At 33.6% G+C, this 12,749-nt stretch overlaps 1 protein-coding gene across 1 annotated transcript in view; it reads right to left on the reverse strand.

Moving 5' to 3' along the window:
• Positions 1–12,364, reverse strand: part of ATRX (ATRX chromatin remodeler) — a 178,779-nt gene extending 166,415 nt beyond the window's left edge. Inside the window, exon 1 of the mRNA XM_044682802.1 lies at positions 12,322–12,364. Coding sequence (XP_044538737.1) covers positions 12,322–12,341 — 20 coding nt within the window. The 5' untranslated portion in view covers positions 12,342–12,364. The remainder of the gene's footprint in view (positions 1–12,321) is intronic.
• Positions 12,365–12,749: the final 385 nt, after the last annotated feature.

Genomic DNA, 12,749 nt, shown 5'->3' on the forward strand with positions numbered 1-12,749 from the left:
AAACACAATGCCAAATCACACAATTGCAGCAAAAGAACATTTTTTTTATAATAGAAGTATTTTAAAGATGCAGAAGTTAAAAGGTTTATTGTATGATGCAATAAATTGAATTATTTTATATCAAGTAATTCTCACACCATTAATGTGCCAGGTATTGTGCTAGGACTTGGGAATAAAATGGAAAAAAAACAAACAAACATAATTTCCTTGCCCTCGAGGAGCTTACATTCTATGTCCAATTTCGTTCAATTACTGAAATATTTCTTAACTGCATACTAATGATGTTGACCCAAAGGCTAAACTTCAGTAATAAAATCATACAAAGAACAACAGCTCTATATCTTAATTGCCTGGATAACCCGTTTCAGGCACCTTCTACTACAGAATATGATTGTCTCAGGAGAAAAAGACACTTGACAAAGGCAACATTCAATTCAGTAATCTTTTAAAATAACTCTCCTCATGCAAAATAATTCACAACACAATTGGTAACATGGCTAACTTGAATTGTACAAGCTTCAATTCTAAAGTGGAAACTTAAGATCCCAGATTTGTAATTACAATGCATTTTAGCAAGCATAAACTGATAAATTAACCTGAAGCCAAGATAATGGTCATATTTCTCAATTCATAGCTCTCAGATTATCTATGTACATTTTCTTCTCAGAAGAAACAATCCTTTGGTTGAGACCAGAGCACTATAAAAAGGTATTTACTCTGAACCCTAATGACCTCCTAGATTCAGGAGTGGCAAGCTTGGAAATGATATCAGAACTGAGAATATGCTGAGCAAGAGTCTATTTTTTTCCCTACACATGGCATCAAATGAATTTGCCCTTCCATCTCCCAACAACTAGTTTTCTATTTTTCTGGATTTGATCTATTTTTAATACCCCTAATCACTTTCCCTTCTGTCCATATTTCAAATATATTTTAGTAATTCAATTGTATTTTTGGTTCTTATGTACCCAATTCTTACTTTTCCTATAGACTTTTTTTTTTCATTTTTGCCCACTACTCTTAAGAACATAAGAAATGTTTTTTAAGAAGCAGTTACATTTCCTTTAAAGTTTTGCAGGTATTACATAAGAAACACTGTACTAACGCCTCGTTCCTGTCTTTAAAAGCTTACAATTTTTACCCATAAGCACTTAAAAGTTAAGCCTGTAAAAGCTTGCCGTAGATACAGCACCTAGAACCATTCACAATCATTCAAAAATTCTCATTAAAAATCCCTTATGTCTTCTCATGTCTCCTCTTTTAAGATCAAATTTATTCTTTGTAATTTTGAAACATTCATTTCAACTTTTTTGTAGTTTTTTCCATTTACATTGTTGTAGTCATTGTATATATTGTTTTCTGGTCTCCGCTTACTTCAACGGTGCATCAGTTCACATATGTCTTTCCATTCTTCTCTGTGTTAATCATACTGGTCGTTTCTTATAGGACAGTAATATTCCATTACACTCATTTTGCAGAGGTGGGGGGGAGGGGGTCCATAAGTGTGGAACATTGCATAAAATGTCAACTTTTGTTGTATTGATCGGTTTTGCTCACTTTTCCCCCTCTTCTTCCTTTTTTTTAAAAATAAATTTCTTTGTCATAATGTATAGCTCTCTGGAAGGGGGCAGGGGGAGAGATAGAGGGGAAAAATCAAGGTGACATAAAAACAAAAGATTATCAATAAAAATCCATTTTCTTAAAAAATGCCTTATTGAATCTTATACTATACACCACAAATGAAAATAAATATATTAAAGATGCAATTATTAAAAAAATTTGAAGAGAAGCAGACTCTTCTCAGTTTTCTTTTTTTACCTTTCACAACTAAAACTAGGGAGCAAATTCTTAACTAAACAAAGGTTATAGGGGATTACAAAAGATAAAATACACAATTTTGATTATATAAAATTGAAAAACTTCTGCATAAACAAAACTAATGTACTAAGAATAAAATGGGAAGCAGTAGACTAGTAAAGTCTTTGTAGCAAATATCATTAATAAGTCTAATAACCAACACATATAACAGAAATACATAAGACCAAAAGCCATTTCCCAACAGATGGGTAGTCAAAGGAGGTGAGTGAACAGTTCTCAAAAGAATTCCAAATAATAAAGAAACTCCAGATAATGTTCCAAATCAGTAATAATAAAAGAAATGCAAATTAAAGGAACTCCATAGTTTTAGCTCTGACTTAGGGATTAAAAGAGAAGCACATAAATGCATTGTTGATAGAGCTGTGGACTAGGACAACCAGTCTGAAGAGCCATTCAAATTATACAAATAAAGTAGCTAAAATGTCCATAACTTTTGGTTTATTCTATTGCTGGACAAATAATAATAGTAATAGCATTTAAATAGGACTTTTAAGGTTTGCAAAGCATTTTACATATTCTTATTTTACCCTCACAACAACCCTGTGAGGTAGGTCCTGTTTATCACTATTTTATGGATGAGGAAAGGGAGGCTGACAGTTGATATGACCAGTGACTGAGTCAAAATTCAAACTCAGGTCTTCCTGACCAAATCCAGCACTCTCCACTATATCACTTCACTGCCTAAATCCCAAGGAGGTCACTAACAAAAAGAAAAGCTCTGTATACGTCAAAAATATAAAAGCACTTTTTATGGTAGCAAGAATTTAAAAAGTAGATGTCCATTAAGTGGGGAATGGCTAAAAGAACTTTGGTACATGAATGTAATGGAAGATTACTGTATTCTAAGAAATATGATAATAAGCATAAGAAGCCTTTTATGAAACTGATGAAAAGTAAAGCAAGAGTCAGAAAAACAATTTATAAAATAACAATACTAACGGAAAAAAAAAGCCACCACCACCAAAAAAAAAAAAAGTTTTAAAATCACAAAGAACAAGCTTGGACCCAAGAAGAAATAAGGAGGAAATACTTCAACCAGGCTTTCCCAGAGAAAAGGGGGCAAGGGGTTCCTCCCACAGGTGGGAAATAATACAATATTGAATTTCTCAATGCATTCATTGCTTTTGATGAAATTTTATTCTTCCTCTTTTTCTTTTTTCAAAAAAGTCTTTGTTATATAGGATGGCTTTCTGGGTACAAGGGAAATGGGGGAAATCTAGGTGATGTAGAAACAAGAGATGAATAAAATCTTTTTAAAAAAGAAAAAAATTCTCATCAAAACAACCCTGAGATTTCATTTTACATCCAGTAAACTGGATGTAAACTATGACAAAAGAGGAACAGAGCTGGAGAGGTTGTTGAAAAACAAGCACACTAACATACTGTTTGGTGGAGCTGTGAACTGGTATTAACAATTCTGGAAAGCAACATGGAAATTATGTTTAAAAAAGTGACAAAATGTCCATACATTTTGACCTAAAGATTCAACTGCTAGGCACTCACTTCGACTAAAAGAAAGGCTCCGTACATACCAAAATATTTATACAGCCCTTTTTGTTAGTGAAGAACAAAAAACAAAGCAGATGCCCATTGAACACAACTTTTTTTTTCATTTAAAAATAGTTTTATTATATTTAGTTTTGCTAAACTTTTTTTCTTCCTCTTTTTTATTCTTTATTATAAGAGGTAGCTCTCTGGGAGAACAGTGTCAAGAGGGATAGAATGGGAAGTTATTAACTTTTAACATAAACTATATACAAGTTTTAATACCATGTTGAGAAAACACAAATTATTTTTTTCTCCACAGTATCCAAAGGAAAAGATAAAAAAATTGGCTGTTGTAAATAAAAAAGGGAATGTTAAAGTTCTCAAAGCTTTTTTCTAAATCTAGATAATCTATTTCATATTCTGTTATTTCCTATTTTCATAAATATTCCTCTATTTCTTTTAAACAGTCTTCCTTGATTTATAATTGTATAAAGTAGTTGTGCATCTTTTTAGTTTTCTCTACTGTTTTCAGCTTTTTCATTTTTTTTTATTAAGGCACTTTCATTTTCCTCTCTAACATCCACTCTGCCATAATGCCTACCATTTCCTTTACTGATTACTGTTTTTCTTATGAGTCTATAAAAATTTGCTTAGTCTTTTAGCTTTCTTAGATTTATTTATAATTTCTATGTCTTGGCACATGACTTATTTTGGTAAGGGTAGTATATGATGTGTATTTATTGTTATAGTATATTTAATGTTACCATTCAGAAGACACCATGAATCTTTCAGCTCTAAATTCTTCTACAATTTGTTCAGGTCTGTATTTTCCTTTTGTTTCTCTTTGTTAGATGTGACTGGCACTGAGACAGGAAAATTAAAGTCTCTTATAATTATTGTTATTCTCTATGTAGTTTTGCAATTCATATAACTCTTCTCCTGGTTGGTACATATAAACTTAGTACTGAAGTTCGTCCACTATTTATTATTCCTTTAAATTTGACCTTGAAAAGGATAAGAGATATAGGAATAAAAGTGCATAGATAGTATGGTCAGTTTTGAAGGTTAAGAATGAGGGAGACCTGGCATCACATTAGATGATATATAAAGTTCTGCTCAGCTCTGACAGTATGACTTAGAACAACAAGTAAAAATATAGTAGAGAACACCTTTCCTGTCTCTCCCCAACCCCCTATTTTAGTATTCCCTCCATCCTCAAATTATTTATTTATGCTCATTTGTTCACATATCTTGCCCCCAGAGCAAGACTTAAGATCTATGAAGGCAGTGACTTTTTTTCTTTTTTACTTAGCACAATGCCTGGAACAAAGTAAGCGCTTAATAAATGGTTATTTCCCATCAAATTGAAACACATAAAAATTCCATAAAAGAAAACATACAAGTTAAATTATAATCAACTACAAAAGGACTGTCCCCAATAATTTTCTATACTAAGGTTTTGTTTCATTCACCTTTGTCCAAATTACCCAGAGAGGGCAGAGTCCTCAAGGACAAAGACAAACTATAGCAAATAAAAAAGACTGGGGAAAGCATCATGTTGCAGGTCATTAATGGTATAAAGTGAACTAGGCTTTAAGAACTTTGGATGGTTCTCCCTCCAAGAGAAAGGAATTTCATTTCAATGAAAATTAGGGAAGTAAAGACCAGGGGCAAAAAAGAGGTTTCAAGATCCCCTTTACCCCTAGGCTCAATGAATTCTGGCCAGTCAGAATCAACCAATCAATTGGTAAACATTTCTTTATCTACTCAGAGCTAGAACTGGCATTAGGGATATAAAAAGAGGCCAAACACAGCTCCTGCCCTCAAGGAGCTTACAATCTAAGGAGGAAGATAACATGGAAATAAATATATATGTGTATATGGATGTATGCAAATATGTATGTGTACATACACATATATATTTAAAGCAAGTTACATACAGGATAAATAAATAACAGAGGGAAGGCACTAGAATTAAAAAAGGTTGGGGAAGGCTTCCCTTAGGAAGTGGAATTTTAGATGGGATTTAAAAAGAAGTCAGGGAGAATAGTAGTCATAGCAAAGGAGTGAGAGCATTCCAGGCAATGGAGAGCCAGAGAAAATCCCCAGATCTCAGAGATAAGAGTGACTTGTTAGTGGAACAGCCAGGAGGCCAGTCACTGGGTTAAAAAAATATGGAAGTTAAGCTGTAAGAAGACTGGAAAGGTAGAAGAGGAGTAGGTTATGAAGGCCTCTGAATGCCAGAGTATTTTCATTTTGATCTGGGAGGCCATAGAAAGCACAGGGAGTTAATTGAGAGGGGAACATGATCACACCTGCGCTTAGGAAAATAATTTTAGAGATTGCATGGAGGACAAATCAGAAAAGAAAAAGTGAAGCAGCAATGGGGAAACCTGGATATCTAGGGCCAATTCCAGAAAAAGTAGAAGAAAAGTGGGCTTAGTGTGCAAAAAGAATGAAGGAAATATTTAAATATCATCTACTATGTGCTAAGTGTACATGATACAAAAATTAATTATGGGTAATGTTTATATAGTACTTGACTTTTGTTATTTCATTTAATCCTCACAAACTTGTGAAGTATGTCTATTATCATTCTCATTTTTTGGATGAAAAAATTGAGGCTCAGAAACATTGTGACTTAAATGCAATTACACAACTAGTGCCTGAAGCAGGTCTTCCCAATTCCAAGTGCAGCCCTCTATCACCATGGTATATCTTTCATATCAAAGATGAAACTCTTTGAGGTCAGAGATTGTCTAAGTAAAGGACATAATTAGACTTGAGGTCCAAACAGAACAGTATAAGAGATTTAAGAAAAGAGAAATAATTTTTTAAGTTGAGAGATCAGAAAAAGCTTTGTTGAAGAGATGGCACCTAAGTGGGTTTTGAGAATTTCAACAGGCAGAGGTTGGAGGTGGAGATTAGAAAAATTACTGACAGTTAATAGGATGGATGGATTAGATAGGGCAGAGAATTAGTAGAAGCAAGAGGCTAGTATAAGAGTATAGATGATTATAATTTATACCCTAGATAGCTAGGGGGAAAGTATCTGCTCTGGTTCTCTTCAAGTTTTTAATAGTGAACATTTTATATTTTAATAGAAAATTCAAATAAATATTAATATTCAGGTCAAGTATCTATTTTGAACTTCTTGTGGTATATGATAGAAGATTTTTCAGTTTCCAAGTTGAGGTATCAAATAAGGAGGTCTTTGTTTATGTTCTTGGATTTATGTAACACTGGGTTAAATTCAATTGTTTCTTAACTCTTTATCTTGATTACTCTAATGATCTATTTATTCATTTATTTGCTTATCTGTCTGTCTGTTTGTTTGTTTGTTTATTTATTTTTGGGTCAGGGCCACTTTGGAGATTACTGCTTTATACAAGGAATTGAGTTCTGAGATTTTTTTTTCACTTTTTCTTATTATTTCCCTTGAGAATCTAGACCTTTAGTTTCTTCCCAAGCATTTTGCCTTTGTTTATTGCCATTAAAAAATTCCCTTGGTAGTTTAGTATAGCACTAAAGCTATAAATTATTTTAAGTAATTTTTTTATTAAATTGGTGTTTAACAACAGCTGTAAGAAATTATCAATTTGAAGAATTCAGAAAAGCTTAGGAAAACACAAACTGATGGAAAATAAGCAAAACAATATACAATACTACAACAATGTAAATAGATTTAGGGTTTTTTTCCTCCTTTACATTCTTTGTTATGAGAGTACTCTGGGAGGGAGAAGGAATGTTAGGAAATGTAGGTAATATAAAAATATATATCAAAAATGTATATTAAAAAAAAATGACTCCAAGCTTGCAAGCCTATAACCAGATGGATTAAAAAAGAGGATTAGTTTGTTATCAATTTGGCAGTAAGTGGAGTGCTTGATCCTATGCTGTTTAACAATTTTATCAGAACTGTAGATGACCCAAAGCTGAGAAGGATAGTTAACAAGGGACAGAAATATATAGTGAAGATCCAGAAAGAGCTTGTAGGACTACTGCAGGCTCAATGAAATCGGATAGGACTATCAAGCCTTACACTCAACTTTACAAGTACAAAATGAGGGAAGGTTTGGTTAGATAGTAGTTTATATGGAAAAGATCTGAGGGTTTTAGTAGACTAACAGATCATTATGAGTCAGCATAACAGTCAAAAATGCTAATGGGACCTAGAACTGCATTTATTAAGCTTCTAGGAATAAGGAATTTTGAATCCCATTGTACTGTCTTGGACAAACTACATCTAGAGTATTTTGTTTAGCCCTATACACTACTTTTTATAAAGGACATAAATAAATAAGGATAAAATAAGGAGCTTCCCGGAGAACAATCAGGATGGGGAAATGATTAGAGTTCATAAAACACAAAAAGGGTAAGGTTAAAGGAATTGTGGATGTTTAGCCTGGAGAAGACTCTGGAGAGATGTCCTCAAATATGTAAAGAGTTGACACATGAAAAGATTATTAAATTTGTTCTGGTTGGACCTAGAGGATAAAACTAGGAGAAATGAGTAAAACTGCAAAGCAACAAATTTAGGATCAGTTATCATGGAGGAAAAAATTCCTTAGAATTGGAGCTATTCAAAAATGAAATGGACTGCCTTATAAGGTGATAACATCTCCCTCACGGGTCTCCCAAGAGGCTAAAGGACCACTTATTGGGTTAGGTTATATGACTACTGAGGTATCTTCCAATTCTGAAATTCTTCAGGCTTCTGTGACTAGGAGAACGGCAGTATCACTAATAGAAACAAGGATATCAGGAGAGGACAGGTTATGAGGGAAATGTTTGAGCTAATTTAACAAAAATAGCTTATAAACTTTTCACTGTGATATTTGAGGGAAGAACACATGGTTCTAGTGTCATCTTTTATGTCTCCTATCAAGTCCCACCTCTCTTGTGAGATTTTCTTTCCTGTTTTAATAGTCAGGGATTATTCTGTGGCACTTAAGTCTGTAGTTTGGCACGTATCTTTTTATGTATCTATGTCATTCCTCAAGAGAAAAGAAGATCATGTTCCATAACTCCTAGTATACCCCAAATCCCCAATTACTGTCTTATATATGGTAGCCATTCAATAAATATTGGTGATGTGTGCATGGACTTTCTTCGTTACATGAGCATTAAAAAATGTCAAAGCTCAGGTTTATTACTATCTTCAAGCATTTTATTTTTTCTAATAACCAGCAAATTCATTAAGTTTTGCTGTCTTGTCTTGAAAATCAATATACTTTGCTCCAAAAGGAAGTGATTAAAACCCAAGTTTGAAATAAGTTATTTTAAGGGTATGATAAATGCATAATATAGCATTAATCTCTATTCTCGACTTTGAGTCATATGAAATTATGGTCATTCCTTACTCAGAAATTCTTGAATTATATGGGGGAAGGGGGGGGGCATGGAGATAAGATTAGAGCACTAAACATGTCCATCCAGAGTAAATCTTTGAGGTCTTTCTTCTATGATTTTTATCAAGGACAGACCCTGAACTCTCAATTTCATGTTAAAACAACTGGGTCAATAGTCTTAATAATTTTTTGGACCCAATTTGTGATTTCATCAACGTTAGGAAATCCCAGGGAAGAAAGTCATTCCAGCAACATAATTGGGCACTGTTCTGTAACCTAGTCTTAGCAAGTTGTCTGAGGCACTGAGGGGTTAAATGAATGGCACAGGGTCACTCAGCCAAAGACTAGAATTAAGCCCTGTTCTTAACTGTGAGGCTGACTCATCAACAAGCATTTATTAAGTGATCCAGGCCTACTGAAAGTAGTTCTGGTCACTCCTTAGCCAAAAAGAAAAGTAATTTCTTATAGTATTAAGAGGATGGTGGCATGACAGGAAGAAAAGGGAATAAGTGAAAGGCACAAAGCCAAAAACAAAAGAAAAAGCAAACAGTCTCTGACCTCAAGGAGCTTACATTCTAAGAGTAAGAAAGCTAATATAGTTATAAAAGAAAAAGTAAAATGAGGTAAAGTCAACAAAAATATATCTGATAATCTGGAGGTTCCTTACATGGTCAAGTGTCATAATTCTATGAAATAATGCTTGAATGAAATAGAATTTAACTGGACTGGAAAATGGTCAGATGTATGTGTCCTGTATTTATATTATTTAAAAGCAAAAACAAAACTTTTCAGCTACCCAAGTATTTATTTTCCCAAGTTAAAGACAGTGACCTCTGCCTTTAGGTTTGAAAAGTTATGGTACAAATCAGTATGATAAACTCAGACTCAAAGGATTCATGTCTTATTTCTAACTCATTTCTTTCCCATTCTGTTAAGTTTCAAAAGCCAAATGGAGTTAGCTCAAAGTCAACTCACCACTTCAGAGGTACCAAAAATAGAGAATCCAGGGTGGATATTCAACAATCACAGTTGTTCAAAATCAGTGAGCTAAATTCTGCAAAATCTGCAAACAATAAAGTAGCACTGCCGGAAGTCCTTCTGGAGAGAACTTAAAATAAATCAAGCCTCATTCACAAGGGCACATGTGCTGGAGCAAGGTCATCACATCCAAAAAGTTAACAATAAAAACAGAATTGACCATGGGTTGGGACAAAAAATACTTAGCTGGCTTTTAAAGTTTTTCTATTCTAATCTAACCAAGGACTGTATCAGTAGTCAATAAAGATTAACAAATTAAAATGAAGTTTGTGTAATAAATATTGATGAAAATAATTTGGGAGAGTTCTATTTACCAATTCAAAAACAGAAAAATCATGGATAATGGTCAATAAGATAATAATCCAGATACTTCCTAGGCTAAAAGATAGGCTACACACGATTGCATGTTATTACTAATGATACTTTTAACTCAACTATTGTTTGGTGTGATAAAGTGGAGTAAATCAAACCTGGAATACTGGGGAGTCTCACAGAAACAGACACATGAACTAGTACATATATCAAGCTGTACCAAAATCTCATTAAAGATATTATTTTTCATTTCAAATAATTATTTAGAACCTAAATCATGCTAGAATAAATTAGCAGAAAAATTGCTTTTTCATTGCCAAGAATTTATGATTCAAGAAAATATTAGTTTTATGTATTTTTTTCCATCTTGGAGGCCAAAAAAATGTCTTTTCCCCGACTTAAAAAATAAACACAGCCTTCTTAGAAAGTGAAAGCTGATGGTCAATCATATTAAGTTTGCTAATATGAGAGTGAGAGAGAACAGATCCTGATCAAAACCTAAGGGAATGAGTGTCCCCTTACCCTAACCTATATAAATGCTTTCCCAAGGTTAATTGCCACACCTATTTAAATAAGCATTGAGTTTTTTTAAAGGACTCATAGCAGAGAGCACAATGCTCTGCACATAATTAATAAATGTGATTGACCTGTCATTAAAAAGTCATTAGAAAATGCAACCAAGTGCTTGTCCACCATTACCTTTATCAGATGTTTCTCAGGATAGTCCCTCAGTCTATGAATGTTGCTGTCAAATCTTGCTTAAGTTCAACTTTTAAACAGTGGTTAGCCTTACAGGTTATCAGTTACAGTTCAGATTAGAAATAGCTGGTTTTACAAAGTCGCTCAGTCACAACATACATGTAATTTTAATTAATCTTAACAGTATGAGGAGACAGTCAACTTAAAAGCATGCCTTTTATGGCCAAAAAACTAAATAAACAATCTAGTCATCTAAAAAGGGAAAAAAACTTTCAGAGACCAGCCCAAGCATAAGAAATAAATAACAAAGCTGAAATCTGAACCCAGAAACTCCAAAAAGCAGATTTCTTTCCATTTATTTTGCTACTAAATATTCAAAAATACAATTCGTGAATTAGTCAAGCTATTTACTTCTCTCTCTATTGGGGTACTTACTTATGCATCATTTGAGCATAAAGAGGGGAGAATAAGCACTATGTCAATTGTGCTACTAGTAGTAGCCCAGAGCAGAAAAAAAAAGTGTAAACTCTTAGCTAAAATTAAAATTATGGCAATAACAAAATTATTCATATCATTCCTGGCCTCTACTTGGACAGAATCAGAAGCTTACTATAAATCTAGGCATATTTGGTATTCTGGAGTTAGCCAATTAAAGGGTTCCACTGGACAAATAATCAGTATGCTTATGATTTAAAATGAATAATATCAAAATCTAACAAAGTTCTTCCTTAACTCTACTTCCAGAAGCTACACATTTCTACATATTTTAAAGTTTACAAAGCCATTTCCCCCACAACAACACGGTGAGGTATAAAAGTATAATCGTTATTATCCATATTTTACACATTTAGAAACTTCAAATGGTAGTGGTCCAGTGATTTACCCATCCAGGATCTTAACTCATTAAATGACTCAAATTCCTGAACTCTTTAATATTAAAAAATACTGCCTCTAGTCAATTCAATAAGTATTTATTAATCATATGCCAGATTGCATTCTAGAAATGCAGACCTTCTGTACAAAGGCACATAGGCAGAAGATGTGGTAGATGAGGAATAGCTAACAGGTTTGATTGACTCCACAAAGGGGAATCATATGAAATAAAAATTGGAAACATAGGTGGAAGCCATATTGTGGAGGGCTTTAAATACCAGCCAGAGTAGCTTGAATTTTATCCTAGAGGCAGCAGGAAGCCACTGAAGATGTTTTGAGTACAGGACTGCTTCTACTTCTTGTCCAGTAAATGAACACACACACCTTATATTTTCATTCAGGAAAGTGTACTTCAAACTCTTGAGTACAAATGGTCTCTAGGCACAAAAGGTATAGGATATGACAGTGAGCTAAGGAATCACAAACCTATAACAATTGGCAGCAATATAATCACCAAAATTATTACTTTTGTAAGACTCACCCGGCTGAAAGGACACTGCAAACACCCACAGGATTGTAATAAAAACTGGCTCTGAGATTAAGTGAATCTTATGCTTAAATTTTAGAGACAGGTGTTAACTGGCTAGCAAAAGAGATGGCCCAAGAAAAAGGGCTTGCTTACTTAGGTTTTAGGGCAGCCATTATGGCACTTGTTCCTCAATTTTCTGCAAAAACTGGAATCCACATTAACCTGTAAGGCACATAACATGCATGTGAGCATAAGCGGTGCCCAATAACCAAACAAGTTTTATTTATCCATTATTACATACTCAGTACCGAATAACATTTTTCCGTGTTTGTTCTAATTAACACAAATTCAAAGAAATGCCCCCCTCCAGTCACCCCACCCTCCCCACCCCCCACTGGGGCTCACCCAAGCTCATATCTGAACTCCAAGTTGTAGCCCTCTCTTAATAACATGTAAAAGGCCAGATATTTAATAGTGCCACATTACTAGAGGCCTAGTTAAAATTTTAATAAATTACTATTTAATAACAAATTTAATAATATCTGATTAAAATTTTAGAATAAAAATTTATTTTCTCAGCC

The sequence above is a fragment of the Gracilinanus agilis genome, chromosome X, assembly GCF_016433145.1.
Source record: "Gracilinanus agilis isolate LMUSP501 chromosome X, AgileGrace, whole genome shotgun sequence".
NCBI classification, from domain to species: Eukaryota; Metazoa; Chordata; class Mammalia; order Didelphimorphia; family Didelphidae; genus Gracilinanus; species Gracilinanus agilis.